The 23047-nt window shown below is 44.6% G+C and overlaps 1 protein-coding gene across 1 annotated transcript in view; it reads left to right on the top strand.

Moving 5' to 3' along the window:
- TOMM20 (translocase of outer mitochondrial membrane 20) overlaps window positions 1-23047 on the top strand; it is a 142911-nt gene that overhangs the window by 107534 nt on the left and 12330 nt on the right. Inside the window, exons 3-4 of the mRNA XM_073627563.1 lie at window positions 10243-10324; window positions 12430-12572. Coding sequence (XP_073483664.1) covers window positions 10243-10324; window positions 12430-12572 — 225 coding nt within the window. The remainder of the gene's footprint in view (window positions 1-10242; window positions 10325-12429; window positions 12573-23047) is intronic.

Raw genomic sequence — 23047 nt, 5'->3', positions numbered from 1 at the left:
CTCCTCGGTCAGGGTGGTGAGTCCTTCGGGGGGGCCCTCAGTCTGTGGCAGGAGGGTGGTCTCCTCTCCTTTTCTCACCTTAGAGGGCGTTCGGTCTTGGGTAGTGACAGGCGAGCATGGGGCGGCATGGTGTCTGAAGCAAGTGCCTCTCCCTCAGACAACCCTGTAATGGCAGCTAGCTCCTCGGGGTCTGCGGTGCTCCTGGATGCTTTGTCGGCATTCCTGGAATCAGTCACTTCCAGGGTTGAAGTGGCGTGTGGGCGTAAGGGGGGTAAAAGACGCCCCCTTCCCCCTCCATCTTCTGGGGAGGACTCTGATCCAGACTCGGGCCCCGCTGTAGCGGGCAGCCCCTGTCTGGACGGTTCTGATTATGTGGCCCCTGAACTTTCAGACAGCGAGGAAGAATCTTCCACGTCAGTTGCGTTGCATGAGAAGGCGCTGGTAGGGGCACTTATCATGGCAGTGCGCAATACTTTAATCCCTTCCCGCTGACCGTACGCAGATGTGCGTACTCGGCTTTCCTGGGTTATACCAGGATGATGCCTGCAGCTGCAGGCATCGTCCCGGTACCGTTGTTTAGAGCTGGCGATCGGCTATCCGAATATAACAACTGATGCGGCTAAAAGCCGCTCGGCTGTTATACCGGAGGAGGGGACATCCCCCCCCTCCCGCCGCTCTTACCGGGCTTCCCGTGCAATCGGGAGGCCCGGTGTCCAATCGGCTGCCTTCGGTGGCTGGGGGCGGGCTGGAACGAAGCTGTGGGCGGCTTCGTTCCAGCCTTCTCATTGTAAACGCGGAAGCGACGTCATGACGTCACTTCACGTTTACTCGGCTGCCAATAGCGCCGGTTTTAAAAAAATATACAGTGTTCAGAATCGCCGTTTTCGGCGATCTGAATACTTTGAAGTGCAAAGGAGGGATCGGGGGTCTTTTAGACCCCCGATCCCTCCATAAAGAGTACCTGTCCCCACCTGTTACTGTCACAAGGGATGTTTACATTCCTTGTGACAGCAATAAAAGTAAAAAATAAATGTTTTTTAAACACAATTTATAAGTATAAAAATAAATAAAATAAATTAAAAAAAAAAAAATTTTAAAGCGCCCCCGTCCCCGCGAGCTCGCACAGCGAAGAAAACGCATACGGAAGTCGCGCCCGCATATGTAAACGCTGTTCAAATCACACGTGAGATATCGCCGTGATCGTCAGAGCAAGAGCAATAATTCTAGCCCTAGACCTCCTCTGTAACTCAAACCTGGTAACCGTAAAAAAAATTTAAAGCGTCGCCTATGGAAATTCATAGGTACCATAGTTTGTCTGCAAAGGTGTTTCCCTACCTGGCTTATTGTGATAAGTTTATTTACAAGGATTGGGAACGCCCGCAGCGCTCCTTTTCAGTTCCGAGGCGGTTTTCGGTGCATTACCCCTTTGAAGAGCGTTTATTGAAGAAATGGACATTGCCTCCGGTCGTTGACCCTCTGGTGTCCAGATTAAATAAGGCGACCATGATTCCGGGGGAGGGGTCCCCTTCTTTCTAGGATCCTGCCGACAGAAAGGCCGAGGCGGTTGCTCAGTCTGTTTATGTTGGCGGGGTTGACTCTTCGTCTGGTGCTAGCCAAGGATCTAGTGTCACAGAACCTCCTGAATGGGCTAAGTTGTTACACCGCGAGTTGAGTAATGAGCAAGCTTCCCCAGTCTGTGTGGAACTGGCGGACCAGTTAGTGCAAGGACTTAAGTATGTCTGTGATGCGGCCCTAGATATGGCCCCGTTACTTTAGAGGGTCTCCGTGTCGGCCGTACTTCTGCGCCGGTTAATTCGGCTCAAGTGTTGGTCAGCGGACCAGACATCTAATGCCGCGTACACACGATCGGAATTTCGGCCCGCAAAAGACCGATGAGTTTTTCGTCGGAAAATGCGACCGTGTGTATTCTCTATCAGTCTTTTGCTGTCAGAATTCCAGACAGCAAAAGATTGAGAGCATGCTCTCACTTTTTCGGTCGGGAAAAGTTCCTATCCGAAAATGCAATCGTCTGTGGCAATTCCAATGCGCAAAATCCCTACGCATGCTCGGAAACAATTTGACGCATGCTCAGAAGCATTGAACTTCATTTTCTCAGCTCGTCGTAGTGTTGTAAGTCACCGCGTTCTTGAGGGTTGTAATTTCAGCAAACTTTTGCGTGACCGTGTGTATGCAAGGCAAACTTGAGCGGAATCCCGTCGAAAAAGCCGTTGTATCTTTTTCCAAAGAGAAATCCACTCATGTGTACGCGGCATTAGAAAGCCTTGGCAGAATTACCTTTCCAGGGTGGGAGACTATTTGGCTCCTCTCTGGACGACATTATTAAGGACATAACTGGGGGGAAGAGCACAGTCCAGAAAGGGTAAGGAGCCCCGTCGTCGTCAGGGCCCTCTTTTTCCGCTCACAAGCAGCTTTTTCGTCCACCCGGGTCTCCGGGTAAGCGTTCCCAGTCCAACAAGGTTCCTGCAGATGGACAAAGGCGTCCTTGGCATCGCAAGCCAAACAAGTCTGCGGACAAGTCCACTGCCGCATGAAGGTTTACCCCTGCCCGACTTACGGGTGGGGGGTCCCCTTTGGGGTGGACTTCTCTTTTTTCCAACCAGTGGGTCTGCGAACTGGTTTTGTCAGGTTACAAGATAGTTTCTTTCTTGTTCGCCAGACAGGTTTTTTCCCTCCAATCTTCATCTTCTCCCGTCTCTTTGGCAGGCCTTGTTTGGAGCGGTACAGGACTTGCTACTGCGGGGGAGATAGTTCCCGTACCAGCTTCGGAAAGGTTTCGGGGGTTCTACTCCAATCTGTTCGTAGTTCCGAAGAAAGAAGGGGTCCATCCGATCCTGGATCTCAAGGCCCTCTATTGTTTTGTGAGGGTACGGAGGTTAAGGATGGAGTCTGTTCGTTCCATGGTGGCTGTGCTTCATCAGGGGGATTTCCTGGCCTCCTTGGACATCAAGGATGCATACTTGCATGTCCCCATCTGCACCAGGCACCAGAGGTTCCTGCACTTTGCGGTCGGAGACGCACACTATCAGTTTGTGGCACTTTCCTTTGGCCTGGCATCGGCGCCGAGGGTCTTCACCAAGGTGCTGGCTCTGGTTCTGGCGCTCCTGACACAGCGAGGGATCGCGATCGTGGGTTACCTGGACGATCTCCTCCTGAGAGCGGCTTCAGCCTCAGAACTGGGAGTGAATGTGGCGATCACCATGCAGACCTTACAAGAGATTGGCTGGGTGTTGAATCTCCAGAAGTCTGTGTTTCTTCCGACCCAATGCCTGGAGTACTTGGGATTGATACTGGACTCTGCAAGGGTGAAAGTCTTTCTTCCATCGAGCAAAGTGCAGACTCTTCACTTTGGTGGCTACGGTCCCCGGCCCTTTGGTCCGGGAAGTCGTTTCTTCCTCTCCATTGGACTGTGATCACGACAGATGCCAGCCTGACCGGCTGGGGGGGGAATTTTGGGCCTCCATTCGGCCCAGGGCCAATGGACGCCGGAGGAATCCCGCCTGTCGATCAACGTTCTGGAGTTGCGGGCGATCAGGCTGTGACTCTCCACGTGGTTGCAGCGGGTGCATGGTCGCCCGGTCAGGATCCAGTCGCAAAACACCAAGGCGATGGCTTACGTCAATCATCGGGGGGGGCCTCAGCAGGGGGAGTGATCGCTGCATCCAGAAGTGTTTTGCCTGTGGTGGGGCACGCCGGACCTAGATCTTCTGGCCTCTCGTCTCAATTGGAAGGTGCAGAAATTTGTGGCCAGAACGAGGGATCCCTTGGCGGAGGCATCAGACACGCTGGTGGCTCCATGGGGGCATTATCAACTCCTTAACACCTTCCCTCCTCTCAAACTCCCTCCTCGTTTGCTGCGCAGGGTAGAGGCTGAGGGGTCCTCCAGACTGGCCTCGGCGTCCTTGGTACGCCGACGTATTGCAGATGACGGCGGACGTTCCCCGGCGGCTGCCGGTGCGGGAGGATCTTCTGTCCCAGGGTCCGATATTCCACCCTGCTTTAGCGTCTCTGGCTTTAACGGCATGGCTGTTGAAACCCAAGTGCTAAGAGACCTGGGGCTGCCGGCTTCTGTGATTCCCACTATGTTGAGGGCATGTAAGTCCACTTCTCAGAAGATTTATCATTGCACCTGGAAGGCTTACATCTCTTTGTGTGAGGCTGTGGGTTGACATCCGCGTTCCTATTCGGTATCTAGGATCCTGCTGTTCCTGCAGCATGGAGTTGATCAGAAGCTTGCTTTGAGCACCATCAAGAGGCAGATATCTGCTCTGGCTGTCTTTTTCCAGCGGCCTTTGGCGGCTCACTCTTTGGTGCGCATGTTTATTCAGGGGGTTCACCATGTGGCTCCCCTGATACGCAATGAATCTGGTGCTCTCAGTACTCCAGAAACCACCATTCAAGAACATTAGGGAGATCCCCCTACTTACGCTCTCTCAGAAGGTTGTCTTTCTAGTGGCCATTACGTCCGCGAGGTGGTTTTCTAAGCTGGCGGCCTTGTCATGCAAATCTCCCTATTTGATTCTCCACAAGGATAAGGCGGTGCTGTGTCTGCAGCCCTCGTTTCTTCCTAAAGTGGTATCTGCCTTTAATCTAAATGAGGACATTGTTCTTCCTTCCTTGTGTCCTCGACCGTTTCATCCCAAGATCGCCTTACATTCTTTGGATGTGGTTCAGGCTCTCCGGGTGTATCTGTCTGCTACGGCTCCTTTTCGTAGGTTGGATTCACTGTTTGTCTCTGTGGCTGGTCCAAGGAAGGGCCTGGCGGCTTCGTCGGCCACTATTTCTCGTTGGATCAGACAGATTGTTGTCCAGGCTTATGCCATAAGGGGGCGGGTGCCTCCCTTTTCCGTCACAGCCCATTCTACCAGGGCTGTTAGTGCTTCCTGGGCCTTCCTGCATCAAGCGTCCGTTTCTCAAGTGTGTAAGGCGGCTACCTGGTCGTACACACTTTCACCAAGTTTTACAAGGTGGATGTTGGGGCATCTTCGGATGCGTGTTTCGGCTGCAAAATTTTGCAAGTGGCCGTCTGAGGTTGCAGCTCCTTTTTTGGGGAGTTGTTTTGTTGTGGGTGGAGTTTATTTTTTTCTGTGTTCCCACCCCTCGTTGTGACACTGCTTTGGGACGTCCCTAAGGTCAAGACTGAAGGTGCTGTGTCCGTCAATGAACGAAAGAGAAAAATTTGATTTTTTTTATTTTTTTTTTCTACTTACCGTAAAATCCCTTTCTCTGAAGTTCATTGACGGACACAGCACCCATCCCTCCTGTTTGTGTTTGTACTGCTTTATTACGAACTGAGCTGCCGGTGGCAGAGTGGGGGGTTACTGCCAGTAAGGGCCGCCCCTGGGTGGTGGTGCTGTGCTTGGTTTTTTATTTTCTTCCTAGTCCTACTCCTGAAGGTGGCGATTTAACCCTAAGGTCAAGACTGAAGATGCTGTGTCCGTCAATGAACTTCTGAGAAAGGGATTTTACGGAATAAAAAAAAAAAATACCATTTTATCTCACAAAAGTGAGTACACCCCTCACATTTTTGTAAATATTTTATTATATCTTTTCATGTGACAACACTGAAGAAATTACACTTTGCTACAATAAAAAGTATTGAGTGTACAGCTTGTATAACAGTGTATATTTGCTGTCCCCTCAAAATATTTCAACACACAGCCATTAATGTCTAAAATGCTGGCAACAAAAGTAAGTACACCCTTAAGTGAAAATGTCCAAATTGGGGCCATTTTCCCTCCCCGGTGTCATGTGACTCGTTAGTGTTACAAAGTCTCAGGTGTGAATGGGGAGCAGGTATAATAAATTTGGTGTTATCACTCTCACTCTTATGCCCCGTACACACGGTCGGACTTTGTTCGGACATTCCGACAACAAAATCCTAGGATTTTTTCCGACAGATGTTGGCTCAAACTTGTCTTGCATACACACGGTCACACAAAGTTGTCGGAAAATCCGATCGTTCTAAACGCGATGACGTAAAACGCGTACGTCGGGACTATAAACAGGGCAGTGGCCAATAGCTTTCATCTCTTTATTTATTCTGAGCATGCGTGGCACTTTGTCCGTCGGATTTGTGTACACACGATCGGAATTTCCGACAACGGATTTTGTTGTCGAAAAATTTTATCCCCTGCTCTCCAACTTTGTGTGTTGGAAAATCCAATGGAAAATGTCCAATGGAGCCCACACATGGTCGGAATTTCCGACAACACGTTCCGATCGGACATTTTCCATCGGAAAATCCGACCGTGTGTACGGGGCATATTACTGGTCACTGGAAGTTCAACATGGCACCTCATGGCAAAGAACTCTGAGTATCTGAAAAAAACTATTGTTGTTCTACATAAAGATGGCCTAGGCTACAAGAAGATTGCCAAGACCCTGAAACTGAGCTGCCGCATGGTGGCCAAGACCATATGCAGTTTAACAGGACAGGTTCCACTCAGAACAGGCCTCACCATGGTTGACCAAAGAAGTTGAGTGCCCGTACGCGGCGTCATGTCCAGAGGTTTTCTTTGGGAAATAGACATATGAGTGCTGCCAGTATTGTTGCAGACGGGGGTGGGGGGGGGGTCAGCCTGTCAGTGCTCAGACCATACGCCGCACATTGCATCAAATTGGTCTGCATGGCTGTCATCCTAGAAGGAAGCCTCTTATAAAGATGATGCACAAGAAAGCCCGCAAACAGTTTTCTGAAGACAAGCAGACTAAGGACATGGATTACTGGAACCATGTCCTGTGGTCTGATGAGACCAAGCTACAGTTCATTGAGGGGATCATGAATGCCAGCATGTACTGTGACATATTGAAGCAGAGCATGATCCCCTCCCTTCGCAGACTGGGCTGCAGGGCAGTATTCCAACATAACGACCCCAAACACTCCTCCAAGACGACCACTGCCTTGCTACTATTAGCAGTGTGTTTAAGTAAGTTATTGCAGATATAATACAAGAGACTGCAGACTGCATTTTTCTTAGAGGTGCCAATAATGACCAACAATAAATTCATATTAATTTAAATTGGTGGTGTCTATAATAATAATAATATTCTATATAAAAATATTTTTTTTAAACTGTCATTTTCGGCTAAGTGCATCCTACTTTTTCGATTTTGACACCAAATTTTTCCATTCGGTGCACCCCTGTTTATTGACTTTATTATTGCCTAAAATTTTGGACAAGTCCTTGTTTTTCAACAGAACAAGCTCTCCTGCAGATGTAGCAGTTAGAGTTGAGACAAACCATTTACTACTCCTTTTTTATTTTTTCAAGGAGAGATACCAACCTTGTGCATCATGTACACCAAGAGGAAACCCACTTTACAACAAAGGGTAGAGGGATGTGATACAGTTACAAAGATAGGGCGTCTGACACCCAGCTATCTAATTGTATCAGAATCTCAAACATTGGTTTGAGTGTGTGCTATCACATCTATACTCACATACAGAGAGAGAGAGAAAAAAATGAGAGGGGAAGTTAGACCTTTGTATAATGGGAATAGGGCCAAAGGCCAACAAGAAACGCCAGGCACATTCATTTTTATTTTATCGGCTTTTATGTAAATCCTTTATCCCAAAATAAAAATAAATCTGGCTGTAACTGCTTATAAAGTGTTAGGTGGAGTTCAGCTTCAATTTGTTAGATTTACCCCCCCCCCCCCACTCTATGATTAACAATGCTGCTGTCCAAAGGTGCTCCCTAATTCTGAATGGAGGCACTCTAATACAAGAGGTATGTTATTGGCCAAATCACCATAATAATAAACTTTTATTTTATGCAGCGCCTTTTAGCCTAGGTTCACACTTGTGTGATCTCAGACTTCGCACCCGCACCGCAGGTGACGATCACATGCGATGTCTGTGCCAAGCAAATTCAGCCATACAGTTGTATGGGTGAACTCTCATTAGATTCGCGGGAAAAAAAAAGTGCAGGGAATATTTTTTTTTTTTCCTGCACTGAAATCGGATTGCATGGGTGTTCTCACCTATGCGATCCAATTCCTGTGCGACTTCACAGTCCATGATGTGATCTGTGAAGCGATCTGGGGGTGTCATTAACAATGTATTGACACCCGCAGCAGTTTGCAGAGGGTATTGTGAACTGCCTGCAGGAGAGATGCGATGCGGGACACGGCGCTGTAATCGTGCTGGTTCCCGCATCGCACAACTGTGAACCTAGGCTTAAAGGCTTCTCCTAGCGCTTTATAAGGAAAACACAAAAAATACACAGGATAACATAACATAACGTAAGAGAAAAGGGACAATTAAGTAAAAGCGTGTCTAAAGAAAAACTTTTTTAGATTTGAATGAGTTTAGAGGAGACGACTCTCTGATGTTCTTAAGACGTGAATTCCAGAATTTTGGAGCGTAGCAGGAGAAGGCTCTGTCCCCCATTGTGAACAGGGGGACACAAAGTAAACCAGAATTTGAGGAGCGGAGGTTATAAGGGGGTGAGGGGGTAAGTTGAAAATAATTCAGAGTTAATAGAGTGCCAAGCCATGAATAGCCTTGTAGGTGAACAGGAAAGGGGTAATATGATCACTTGTAGCAGACCTAGTCAGGATTCTGGCTGCGGAATTTTGAACACATTGAAGTCGATTTTTAGTAGATTTAGGTACACCAGCGAGTAGAGCATCGCAGTAGTCAAGTCAGAAGAACACAAATGTATGGATCAGTAACAAAGTCCTGCCTCCTATGATACACATCGCACTGATTCATTTTCCCGACATTGGATCAGTGTGCCGTCTATCACAGGAGGCGGGGACTTTGTGCCACGGAGCTGAATTCTTTGGCAGCCGTTGTAACAGAGGGAGATCGCCACACTGCCTGACAAGGAGAGGAGGAGGGAGGGGAGGATTGGGGCACACCAGGATGACACCCCTGCAATGTGCGGCACAAGGGTGGCGGACCGCCCCCTTTTCGGTGCCATTATCGGAACCTTTTTTTCTTTTGGCTGATTGCAAAAAACACCATTTCCGGACGATATGTTTTGGCAGCCAAAAATTCGATGCACCTCTAGTACTTACCATGTGTTCTCTAAATAAATTATTGAGGGAAAAAAAGGGAGGGGATTATCACTTTGGCGCTTTGCAGTGTGTTTACAGCACGCTTGTGGTGCGTTTTAATATAAGTGATTGGAGGTAAGCGTCAATGCCTGCCAAACTCTGCAGGCAGCGTTATTTTTGCCTCACCGCAAAGCATGGCAATGCTAATGCTGCAGTGTGAACACCTCCATCTGCTCTCTATTTTAACTGCCTATTTTCAACACCTGTGCAAGAGTCATTATTGAGACCTTAAAGGCATAGTCAAGCTTTATACAAAAAAAGAGTAATAAATGCACCATTAATGATCAAATAAAGTGCATTTATTATGTTTTTGCATTCAAGCCTGCAGAGCTTTGCAACTGCAATGCATAGGCTCCTTCAAATCTTTCCCCAGGCTGGAGAAAAAGGTGGAACTACAGAGCAGTTAGAGAGGAAGGGATCCCCCTAACCGACCCTCTACAATACATATTTCGTTGTGGCAGATGGATTCGCACACAGCCACAGTACGTTTGAAAATAGATTGCTGCACCCTGTTGAACCGACCAAATTTCATTCCATCTATTTCCTTTGTTGCTTTTGTGTGTTTTTTTGTGTATAGTTGATCTTGTATCAAAAGGTACAATATAAAAAAAAAAAAACATAATCTAAAGCACACCAACCCCTCGTGCTCATGTGCTAAACGGTGATTGCACCACACATGAGGTGTCACTGTAAATGTCAGAGCAAGAGCAATATTTCTAGCACCAGAGTTTAGTAACACTAAACTGGTAGACTGTAAAGGTTTTTAAAACGTTGCATATAGAAATTGTTAGGTACTGTAGTTTGGTGCCATTCCACAGACATACTCAATTTTAAACCGTGACATGTTGGGTATCTATTTACTCAAACAATTGGGTATTATATTGTGCTTGGGCTCAGTAAAATTCATTCAATTAATTGAAAAACCGCTGCGCAAGTAAATATATATACAATGTGTGTATGTATGTGTGTATATATATAATGTGTGTGTATGCGTATATATTAATAATAATAATGTTTGGGGATTCTGAGTAATTTTCTAGCAAAAAAATTTGACCTATGTGGCAAGTGGTTAATGAAGGTGTCTGTAGGTATGTTTGGAAAGCTACTTATTGTGAAAATGTTTATTTTAATATAGTGAAACTTTGAATCTTCTTACAGTTACCTGACCTTAAAGACGCAGAGGCTGTTCAGAAGTTTTTCCTTGAAGAAATTCAACTTGGAGAAGAACTACTTGCACAAGGTTATCATAGCATGTTGTATATTTCTAAAAAGAAGAATTTGTTAGTCTTCATTATTTATTAAAACCAAGAAGTTTGTTCATTCCCATGCACTGTGATTTATATGCAATATGAATGCATAGTTAAAATTGTTAGGATGTGAAGAACACTTAACAGGACACTAACAGAACAGTTTTGCATACAAAATACCATATTTTGTTTTTTCTTTTTGTATTCAAAAATTAGCATGCCAAGTTGTAGCCTCCTCTTAATGATCCAAAGAAACAGGGTGCTCTGTACTAAATTTCTGCAGCCCTGTGTATTTAAGCAAATGTTTGGTCATAAATTGCACTATACAGTATGTGCAGCTATAATATATTAAAATAAAGACCGGGTTCTAGACTGAACTTTTAACAAAGCTTTGAGGGTTCTTTGAGTTAATCTGAACTTGAAAAAGGAGTACAACTTTGAACAGGAATAGATGTATAAAGCAAAAAGTTACAGCAAACCTGTGCTTTGTCCATGCAGGACACAGCAACAAGTTTGCTTCAAAGCCGAGGCCTCAGCAGCACATTGTCCTTGTTTCTCTTTTCTCCCCACTCAATGCAGCTGCTTTAAAAGCATTGTTGCTTGATGATTGACCCAGGAATGTTTTATGTGAGTGGGATACACCCCTGGGTACACTCACACTGTAAATTTGACTTGAGCTTACATGGTGCTGTCTTTCCTCATTCCTTGCAGCTGAATAGAGTGATGGTGTAGAGGAAGGCAAATATATGCTGGGGACATTGAAAGCTGTAAAGTGATACTGTAGCATATTTTTTTTTTTTTTTTTTTTTTTTAGTTAAAGCTCTTACCTGTAAAGCTCCATTCCCACTTGTGCGACTTCAAAATCATGTGATTTCCAGTGCGGCTTTACATTGCGACCTAGATGCGACTTATGTTTAAGGAGCGTGCGGCCGCGACTTCCTTAACCAATTAATCGCTAGTTATGGAGCGGACGGTCACCGCGTCCTTGACAACTGATGACCTCCACTGAGAGCTGATGACCCATCGGTTGTCGAGGATGCGGCGGCCGCCCACTTAGTCTTGCTGGTCTCAGTATCCTTAGTCCCCGCGGGAGCCCGTGGTCACGGCACGGGCACTATAGAAACGTCACGATCATGCCCTTTCTTCGGTGCGCATGTGCTGATGAAGTCGGCGCAAGCGTATATGGTAAATATCTTCTAAACCATACAGGTTTAGAAGATCTTTCCAGTACCTACAGGTAAGCCTTATTATAGGCTTACCTGTAGGGAAAAGTGGTCTGTAAGGGTTTACAACCACTTTAATGTACTATAACAGGGACTCAATAAGACAGTTTAAAACTTGTAAGTGGAGTACGATGGGAGCACTCTCCCAGAAGATGCGCGGGGCAAGTCGGGATGACGTCACTCACCAATCAAGTCGGTCGTAGCATCGATGCCGCATCGTGGACACCCGAATCGCCATGCATCGATGTTACAATTATATTCAACACCCCTAATATCACTGCAGGAGCATGTGGTTATGTGAGGTCAGAGGGAAGAACCAATGAGAACGTGGGAGTACAGAGATTGACACTCCTGCAATAGCTGGTTTCCCAGCAGATGTTGGGTGGGGTGGGACCAGTTCTGGTGATTGAAATTAAGTTTTGGCGGTGCGGATTCCAGAAATTGGTAGGATTTTACTGTCACCTTCTGCAGGTCAGCAGACTTTAAGAAAAGAAAACATAATATCACATTAATGTCATACTCAGTCTAAATTTGAGGATCTTACACATCCTATAGCTGAAGAACACTTCAGGCTTCTTGCTCACAGGAGTTAAAATTAAAAATAGAAAATTTTATGTCTGAGTGCAGTAATTTTATGTGCATGCACTGCGACACGTGCAATTAGACGTGGATGAAGATTTTTATGCATGCACATATTTGCGGTCCTGTCAGAACATTTTAATTAGGATCTTTCTGTCAGCAAGATCCTTAGTATAGACATCGATATGTTATTACGTTTGTGTGCAACTGGCCTTACTCATCATTAGAAGGATATTACAGTTTTATGCTTTGTTCCAACTGTAACTAAAATAAATATTGTGTTTTTCTGTAACCAGGTGATTTTGAAAAGGGTGTGGATCATTTGACAAATGCTATTGCAGTTTGCGGGCAACCTCAACAGCTTCTTCAAGTTTTACAGCAGACTCTTCCACCACAAGTTTTCCAGATGCTTTTGACTAAATTACCAACTATCAGCCAGGTAATACACTCTTTACATTCCACTATGTATGACAAATATCATGTCCTTTGGGAGATGTTACATGACAGATCTAATTTAGCAGCATTCTAGAAAACGGAAAATTGTATCAAATGCTTACCGTATAATTTTCCTTTCCTGACGCCAAACCATGGCAGCATACTAGTGATAGAGCTCTGCCTCTTGACCACTCCTTCAGGACTAGTGAATAGCATAAAAAAAGAGTAGTTAGCCGCCCCACCATTCTTTGTAACAAGCCACATACCAAAAAGTACAAGGTGGGGCCCGTATGCTGCCATGGTTTGACATCAGAAAAGGAAAATATCGTTAAGTATTTGATCCATTTTTCCGTTTTACAGATGCCAACATGGCTGCATACTAGTGATAATTAGCTGTCAGGGTAGGTTCTGCTTGCCAAATAAATTTTTTTTTTTTTTTTTGATGGGACAGAAGACTGAATAGTCCTTCTTCCAAAGTCCACTGTTGACAAGGCACCTGGATCCACTCTGTAATGCTTGAAAAGTTATGCTGGGACCACCATGATATCTCTCTACAAATGGATTCCTTAGATGCTCTTGAATAGACTGCCCATGAGGCTGCACCCGCTCTGGTGGAGTGCGCAGCCACCGCTAACGAAGGCTCACGACCCCTCGCCCTATATGCACAACCAAACCTGCTAGAGTCCAGGCAGTAGTATCTTATCTTTGATTTCCAGGTGGAACGATGAAAGGCTTTTAGATGATCTGAAAGAAACAGTTTGTGGACAGATACTTTTTTTTTTTTTTTTAAAGCTTATGAGAACATCCACTTCATGTGACATTCCTGTGTGATCTTCTAGAAAGTTAGGTAATGCCCAGATGTCTGTTAAATGAAGGGCCATCTCTACCTTTGGTACAAGATGATCTACAGGATGCAACTCTACTCTTTCTGTAAAGAAAGCAATACAGTGGTACCTTGGATTACAAGCATAATTTGTTCCAGAAGAATGCTTGTTATCCAAAGCACTCGTATATCAAAGCGAGTTTCCCCATAGGAGTCAATGGAACCTCAGATAATTCTTTCCACAGTGACTGCTATTGTATGCAGTACTGCATGTGGACGGAGGTGGGGGCGCTAGAGACACTCGGAGACCGCTCGGTTGCACTCAGACACTGACACTTGGGAACGGAGTGTCTCCGAGCTGCTCCGAGTGTCACCGGCAACCCCGCACCTGTGACCAAACACCCCATTGGCTTGAATCCTGCTTGTCTTGCGCGACAACGCTTGCAAACTGAGTCAGGATTTAAAAAAAAATAATAGCTCATATTGCTAAACGCTCGAAAACCGCGTTATTCGCATTTCAAGTTATTACTGTATGTTTTTCTGAAGCTCCAAGAGCTTGAATCTCTGACATCCTTTTGCCTAAAAGATATTGCGATAGATACTGCTTTGTAGGTAATGTCCCAAACTGAATGCTGCTCTGTTAAAGCAAATGGTTGAACTGACAGAAAATCCAGCAACACCGATAGATCTCACTTGGGAAAGACTACTCATGACTGCCTTCAAAAATTGTGCAAACTAAAGGATTTTTGGCCATTTAAACGTTGTTATTGTCAACATACCAAACACTTGCAAACTCAATGAGTATAGGTTAAGGCCCATGTCTAATCCGGCCTAGAGGAGGTCCAGAACAGCTGCCCCCGGAGGCGCAGTAGGATCAAAGTCTCGTCCCGTTAAGAAAAACACAAATTTGTTCCAGATTTTGGCATAGATGTTGTTGGTAGAGTGGCCTCTAGCACTCAACAAAGTAGAGATCACTCTGGAGGAACCTAGGCTCTCGAGGCCCTCCCCTTTCAGCCGCCATGCTTGCAGCCCCAGTCTGAGTATGTGCGGAGGGGAATTGGCTTCTGTATTCTGAAGTGAATGTCTGGGGAAAACCAAGGCCTCTGTGGCCAATATGGAGGATTGGCTAGGACTACCATATTCTCTTTCGACAACCTCAAGAGGAATGTCATTATGCGAGATGTTGGGGGAAATATATAGGCTAGATTGCAGTTCCAGGAGAGACCAGAGCATCTGTTCCCTCTGCCAGGGGGTGCGAAAACTTGGTCAGACATCTCCCAAGTTTGTGATTGCTGTGGGAAGTGAAGAGGTCTGTCTGTGGTAGGACCCCAACCTGTGGACCAGCTCGGAGAAGACCTGGGGCATAGAGCCCACTCATGATCTAGAAAGCTTGCATGATAGTCTGTCTGCTGGGGCTCTGGCATTACTCTGGGGAAGAGGAGGTAAGATGTCTTCTTTGGAATTTTTTCCTCGAGTGGAAGCAGCATCTAGTGCTACGCTCCACTGAAGAAAGTCTGTCCTCTCTGGCTCTTGACCTTTTAGAGCTTGAGCATGTGGGGTTGAAATAAATCAAAGCAATCTGAATAAGAAGGCACACTTTTTTTCCTGAAAACTTACCAACACGGTGGTCCCCTACCTTTGATTTTGAGGGTCTTTTTTGCATAAGCGTTGACTGACTTATGGTTAAGGAAAAATAGGATGGTTAGCTGGAACAAGGATAGCTGAAAGAAAAACAGTGACAGAGCGGGCTTTAGACCTACAAAGACATTTATTTTATTTATTTTTTTGACTAAAAAATCCCAAGGAAAAAAAAAATACCCCCCCCCCTTTTCTTTTTTTTTGTGTTTTACCTAAAAATAACAGCAGAGGGCCCCAGAGGAAGGCCTGCTGATTCAGACCAGGAAGTAATCATAGCCAGGAGTCAGATCAAGGAGGCTGCACATTGCCCAACAAACAAAGGCAGCCTGAGCCTTTTGGATTGTCCTGGGAGAATGAGAGACCCCCCCCACCCGCTGATGGCAAGAAAGCGTTTCTTGCCCCAAACAATTATGGTGCCTGGCCATCCCCGCCAGCCAGCCCGCATGTGCGGCCAGATTAAGTCATCCAGAGCCTTCTCGATAAAGAAAAGCAGCATTGGGTGGCCGCCCAAGGGACCAAAAGAGAGAAGGCATAAAATAGCTGCCCCCCCCCAAACCCCAGACACTTGCATTATGGCAGATTTTGTTCCTAAGGAGGAAACACTGTAGACCCCATCAAGACCCACAGAAGGGGCTCCCAGGCTATTTTGCGCATTTAGAAGCCTGAGCGCTGGGATAGGCTGAACCCAGATGGATACTGCACTGAAGCAGAGGTGGGGGACATAGTACCACTTACTCTTCACTGGTGCGTTGAGGTATGAGGGAAAAAAAAAAAGAATAGGGGGGCGGCTAGCTACTCCTTTTTTTTTTTTTATGCTATTCACTGGTCCTGAGGGAATGGTCAAGAGGCGGAGCTCTATCACTAGTATGCTGCCATGTTGGTGTCAGGAAAATGGATTTGAAGTGATAGCTTGAAAAGTTGACATTGATCATTGACATAGAATTAGGGATCCACTATAAAGCAGGTCATGCATAACAAAATACAGTTGCGAAATGATGCAAAAAATGTGGCAGTTCACTGTGTGGCCAAAAATAACATATGTAAAAGTGTGTGTTTGCAAGTAAGCTTTAATTCATTTTTTGTTAATGTTACGTGGATAACTACAAGTCTCATTTTTAAATATATGCACCTTCAAACATTTCTGTATTTTTTTAAAGTTTTTTATTTTTATTTTTGAAGTGTAGTCCATGCTTATTTGCCCCCTTCACATGGCAAATAGGCATGGACAGCAGCAAGAATTGGTGGATTTTTACGAGTTGACTAACACCATTGCTCACATCTTCATTGTACAGGGTGAGGGGCCCAGATAGAACTGGACAATTCGGATAAAATGAGAATCACTATTTTTTTTTTTTGCGTAGATTAAAGAGCATGATTCTTGGCGTAACATCCTCTTTCACGTTATACAAAAAATTGGGCTAATTTCACTGTTTTTTTTTTTTTTTTTCCCTCCATTTTATTCTTTATGATCTCTGATAATAAATATATATATCTATTTTGATACAGCGATCACGTGGTAAACGGCTGCTGTCAGCGGCCATTTACCGTGATGCGCCGGGTCCGGTCACGGATGCTCCAGGGGGCGCACGGGAGCGCGATTCTGGGAGGACGTCATAGTACGCCCTCCCAGAGTTTTCTGACCGCCCTGTAGCCGTCATTCGGCTATGGGCTGGTTGGTAAGTGGTTAAGAGGTCCTGTCATGCTTTTTTTTCTATTACAAGGGATGTTTACTTTCCTTGTAATAGGAATAAAAGTGACACAATTTTTTTAAAAGAACAGTGTAAACAAACAAAAAAAAGTAAAATAAGTTTAAAAATTTTAAATGTGTCCCGACGAGCTCGCAGGCAGGAACGAAAGCATGCACGAGCAGCGCCCGCATATGAAAACGGTGTTCAAACCACACATGTGAGGTATCTCCTCACAGCGATCAGTAGAGCGAGAGCAGTAATTTTAGCCCTAGACCTCCTCTGTAACTCAAAACATGCAACCTGTAGAATTTTTTAAACATCGCTTATGGAGATTTTTAAGGGTAAATGTTTGTCGCCATTCCACGAGCGGGTGCAATTCTGAAGTGTGACAGGTTTGGTATCAATTTACTCGGCGTAATATTATCTTTCACAGTATAAAAAGAAATTCTAACTTTACTGTTGTCTTTTTTTTTTTTTTTTTTAATTCAAAAAGTGTATTTTTTCCAAAAATAGTGTGCTTGTAAGACCACAGCGCAAATACGGTGTGACAAAGTATTGCAGCGACCACCATTTTATTCTCTAGGGTGTTAGAAAAAATATATATATAATGTTTGGGGGTTCTAAGTAATTTTCTAGCAAAAAAAAAACAGTTAACTTGTAAACACCAAATCTCAGAGGCTCGGTCCTTAAGTGGTTAAAAGAAAAGTATGGGTTTCTGTTTCTCCCCCAACCCCCCCCAATCATACTTACCTAGGTGGATGTAGGACACAGGGGGAGATTTACTAAAGTTGGAGAGCAAAATTTGGTGTAGCTCTGCACAGAAACCAATCAGCTTCCATGTTTTATTGTCAAAACTTAATTGAACAAGCTGAAGTTAGAAGCTGAGTGATTGTCTACCACGCACAGCTGCACCAGATTCTGAGTGCTCCAATTTTAGTAAATCTGCCCCACTGCACTGACGGTCTAACGCTACTATACTTTCTTCAATGCTCCCAGTTAAGTAGAACAATATTATAGTGCAGAAAGCATAACAGAACAACGGGTTCTATTTTTTCATATATTGCTGACACGCTCACTTGATTCAGATCAAGGAGGAGCAGAGAAGAGGTATCTTCTAGCATGAGAGGCAAGTCTTTTGTATCGTGACTCATTTACTTTCCATCACCGAAGAGATCACCACTTCTTCTGTCAATTACTGGTTCATTCAAATAGATATGAATCTCATCATCCAGGCTGATTATTGATGCACATTCAGAAGAATCCTCTGCATGAGGCCCCAATAACACGCTCAACATGGCATTAATTTGACCGCGATGAAGATTCTCTTTTGCTCATTGTCTTTTTTGACGTTTGTCTGTTTTTGCAGCATCCTGCTCTTCCTCATTAGTAACATGCTCTTGACTTGATCTTTTGGCAGGAACCTCCAGTAGCTCTTGTTGATCTTCTGTCAGCCATTGTTTTGCCTTGGTTAATTCATCATCAAAAGAAAAAGCATGATGCTTGTATCGAGGATCCAAAAGACATGCCAGCACAACATTTTTATTCTCTTCATGCTTCTCAAAGCGTTTGGTGAGGCTGTCCTCATGACCTGCCTTAATGCCACGTGTGTTGGGTCCTACATTCACTTGAAGCATCTTCAGGACTCTCACACATGGAATGACAGATGAGTTGTAATGACTCACGTCTAGTGTCACTTCCTCTGTGGGTTAGAGTGTCTCGATGACATTGGCTACAATGTCCCACTGATTAGCTGTAGGACAACTATATCCTCCATGTTCGCCTGAATAGATGCTCAGAGCTCTCTCCTGTTCCAGCATTCTTTGCAGAATGTGAAGTGTTGAATTCCAACGTGTTGGAACAGCCTGAGTTAGGCTGTTTTTGAGTAGGCCAAGGTCTGCCTGAATGCACCTAAGTCTCTGCTTGGCAAGTACTGAATGGTGGAAATGGCCTGCGCACCTCTTCAGCTTGTCAATTATATCTGTCAAAGGTTTTTTGGCTTGCAGACCATCATTTACCACAAGCTGCAGGGTGTGTGCCATGCAGCTGAGGTCTGACACTTCAGCAAGCCTCATTCCTTTCACCATGTTTGTGCTGCTGTCACGAAGCGCAAGCATCTCATTGTCTTTGTTTATTCTCCAGTCTTCAAGCATGCCTAAAAAATATTTCTCTAATGTACTCCCCAGTGTGGGATCCTTGCATAACCTTTGTATTCAACACCAATTGCCTTTTTGTCTATCCGCTGTTAATGAAGTGGCATGTTAAGACTCTTTAGTGACTCTGTTGGTCCTGACCAGCAGTCAGTCGTGAATGAGAGTGAGTTGCCAGCATGCTCTGGTTGCAGGATAGCCTTTACTTTCTCAACTACTTTTTGGTGAATCTTTCCCAGCATTTCGGTTCAGTAATACTTTTCAATCTTCAGTGGGTACTTTGGCTCAGCTCTGGACATCAAATGCTGAAATCCAGAGTCAGACACCAATATAAATGGTTGGTGGCTGGTTATCCGTAACCATCATCTCTGTGATCCAGCTGTTGGGATCTTCCATCCGAATTTAGCCACTTAGCTTTTTTCTGAAACATATCGTTTATTGTTGTTTGGTGGGATTGCGGTATTTCACTTTGTGATTGATTGTTTTCTCTGTGCTTCATTATATAATTCGACATGATGAACTCTTAGATGGGCCCATAGATTTGACATGTGGCCTCACACCTTACTGTGGGTGGGTGGCTTTTGGATGGTATGTCCATTCGTCTGAGTGTCGATGCGAGGGAGGCTCTCAGACTCGATAGGCCCAGTGTGCGGAGGCATAATGAGGTCATGTGAATGTCCCGCGCGCCTCTTCGCACTGGGTCCGCACTCTGCAGGCTTCTTGACCCAAAAGGATGGCTGCGTCCTGCGGAGACCAATATCGGTAATATCTGTCTAGTTTGCGACTGATACCGATTTTTGTGAAAATGCTGATATCGGCCGTACCGATAATCGGTCAATCCCTACTTTAATGGTTTCCCCAGAACTGAAAAGTACTAACTGATACAGATCCATCATATAGTACCATCTAATTGATCCCAAATTCTGCAGCTGAACAATTGCCCAAACATACAGTAGTACAGATGGTACGGTCCCCATAGAGTCAATATTACTTAGGGAAAACTGAGACCCTGCCTATTAGAGACAGCTTAACTCGGGACAGTGTGTGTGAATTTTGAAGTCAGGAGGAAGACTCCCTCTTGCTGCTAAGAATCAGTAGGACCATGTTGTGCCAGCAAAGTAACATTGGTAACACCTTGGCACCTTTCTCAAAGATGGTGAGATACCAAAAGCACAGTAGGCTACACCAGCTTTTCAGGCTTACCAAGGAAAGGACTACAACTTAAATCCTCCAATGTGCCTTGCTTATTTGGGAAGTAATGGAAAGCTGGTTTGGAAATGAAAGGGTCTGTTGTTGCACACGTGCTACGCAACCTACACTGTGACAATTTTTGATAAGTGTTCCTCTTTTTAAAAGCCTGATTAAGGCAAACACAGGTCCTGCAGTACCATCTAGAAAAAACAGAGTGGGTTCCCACGATCTGTACAAAGAAATGACAACCACCCCAACCTTTATTAGCCTTTGCAGCAAGGAGCACATGGAAGGGCAACGCATGTCAAAAAACAAAATTTCCCAGCTCTCTTGCCAGCCAGCCTGCAAAAAGCTGAATTGTCCCTATCTAGCAGTTTTTATATTACAAACGTGGGGTTTAGTTTGCACACTTTTGCAAATTTATGTGTAATCTGCAGCGGCCACGTCATGCCACCTCATTGTACTGCAGTCCTAAAACTCATATCAAAGCACATATATAATAATGGATAGAAGGGTTATCACAATCTCCTGTCAATCAGATTTAAAAGGGTGGTTTCTGTATTGACAAGCTTTTGGCACTCCGTAGCATTACAGTGCCTTGAAAAAGTATTCATGACCCATGATATTTTCCACATTTTATCATGTTACAACCAAAAACGTAAATTTATTTTATTGGGACTGTGATAAACCAAACACAAAGTGGCACATAATTGTGAAGTGGAAGGAAAATGATAAATGGTTTTCAAAATTTTTTGCAAATATGTGAAAAGTGTGGCGTGCATTTGTATTCAGCCCCCCTGAGTCAATACTTTGTAGAACCACTGTTCACTGTAATTACAGCTGTAAATCTGTAAGTCTTTTGGGGTATGTCTCTACCAATTTTTGCCCATTCTGTTTTGCAAAATAGCCCACGATCTGTCAGATTGGATGGAGAGCGTCTGTAACAAGAATTAAAAATTGCTGTTCAGATTCTCAGTTGGATTTAGGTCTGGGCTTTGACTGGGCCATTCTAACACATGAATATGCTTTGATCTAAAGCATTCCATTGTAGCTCTGGCTGTATGTTTAGGGTTGTTGTCCTGCTGGAAGGTGAACCTCTGCACCAGTCTCAAGTCTTTTGCAGACTCTAACAGGTTTTCTTCTAAGATTGCCCTGTATCTGGCTCCATCCATCAACTCAGACCAGCTTCCCTGTCCCTGCTGAAGAAAAGCATCCTCACAACATGATGCAGCCACCACCATGTTTCACAGCAGGGATGGTGTGCTCAGGGTCATTTGCAGTGTTGATTTTATCCCACACACAGCATTTTTGCTTTTAGGCCAAAAAGTTCAATTTTGGTCTCATCTGACCAAAGCACCTTCTTCCACATGTTTGCTGAGTCCCCCACATGGCTTCTCGCAAACTGCAAATGGGACTTCTTATGGCTTTCTTTCAACAATGGCTCTCTTCTTACCACTTTTCCATAAAGGCCCGATTTGTGGAGTGCATGAGTAATTTTTGTCCTGTGGACAGATTCTCCCACCTCAGCTAGTTCTCTGCAGCTCCTCCAGTTACCATGGGCCTCTTGGCTGCTTCTCTGATTAATGCTTACCAGGACTGTCAGTTTAGATGGACGGCCATGTCTTGGTAGGTTTGCAGTTGTGCCGTACTTTTTTTTTTTTTTTTCCCCCATTTTCCGATGATGGATTTAACAGTGCTCCGTGAGATATTCAAGACTTGGGATATTTTTCTTTATTTTTTTTATAACCTAACCCTGCTTTAACTAGTAAAGGACAAAGGATTTCCCCCCTTAATGACCAGGCCATTTTTTGCGATACGACACTGCGTCACTTTAACTGACAATTGCGCGGTCGTGTGATGCTGCACCCAAACAAAATGGACATCCTTTTTTTCCCCACGAATAGAGCTTTCTTTTGGTGGTATTTGCTCACCTCTGTGGTTTTTTATTTTGCGCTATAATCAACCGAGCGACAATTTTGAAAAAACCCAATATTTTTTTACTTTTTGCTATAATAAATATTCACGAAAAATATGTAAAATAAATTCAAATATTGTTTCATCAGTTTAGGCCAATTTATATATTCTTCTACATATTTTTTTGGGGGGAAAAATTGCAATAGGCCTATATTGATTGGTTTGTGCAAAAGTTATCACGTCTAAAAACTATGGGATAGATTCGAGAAACGTATTTTTATTTATTTTTTATTAGTAATGGTAATAATCTCCAATTTTTAGTGGGACTGTGACATTGCGGCGGACAAATCTGACCCCAAATGACACTTTTTGGGGACCAGTGACATTATTACACTGATCAGTGCTATAAAAATGCACTGATCAATGTAAAAATGGCACTGGCAGGGAACGGGTTAACTGTGTTCCCTAGGTGTGTTCTAACTGTAGGGGGAACGGGCTGCCTGGTACATGACAAAGGTCATTGTTCCCGCTGACTGTGAACAGTAGATCTGTCATGTCAGAATGGGGAGCCGCCTTGTTTACAAAGGCGGCTCCCCATTCTTGCCTCTGTACTAGGCGATCGCGAATCGCCGGCGTGCATAGAGTCTGCCCAACCCGCAACTGTGCCTGCGCGAGCTGACATACAATGATGTCGATTCACCCAGGAGAGCCAACCTGCCACAGTAAAGCTGCGGCGACTGGTCTTAGTGGTTAAACTTCTCCACAGCTTTATCCCTGACCTGTCTGGTGTGTTCCTTGGCCTTCATGATGCTGTTTATTCACTAAGGTTCTCTAACAAACCTCCAAGGGCTTCAGAGAACAGCTGTATTTATACAGAGATTAAATTACACACAGGTGGACTCTATTTACTAATTAGGTGACTTCTGAAGGCAATTAGTTCCACTAGATTTTAGTTACGGGTAACAGAGTAAAGTTGAATACAAATGCACGCTACACTTTTCAGATATTTATTTGTAAAAAATGTGGAAAACCATATACCTTATACCTTTTTCCTTCCACTTCACAATTATGTGCCACT

This window comes from Aquarana catesbeiana, linkage group LG04 (genome assembly GCF_042186555.1).
Source record: "Aquarana catesbeiana isolate 2022-GZ linkage group LG04, ASM4218655v1, whole genome shotgun sequence".
Lineage (NCBI taxonomy): Eukaryota > Metazoa > Chordata > Amphibia > Anura > Ranidae > Aquarana > Aquarana catesbeiana.
Note: the sequence above shows the minus strand (reverse complement) of the source record. Positions and strands in the feature narration are given on the sequence as shown.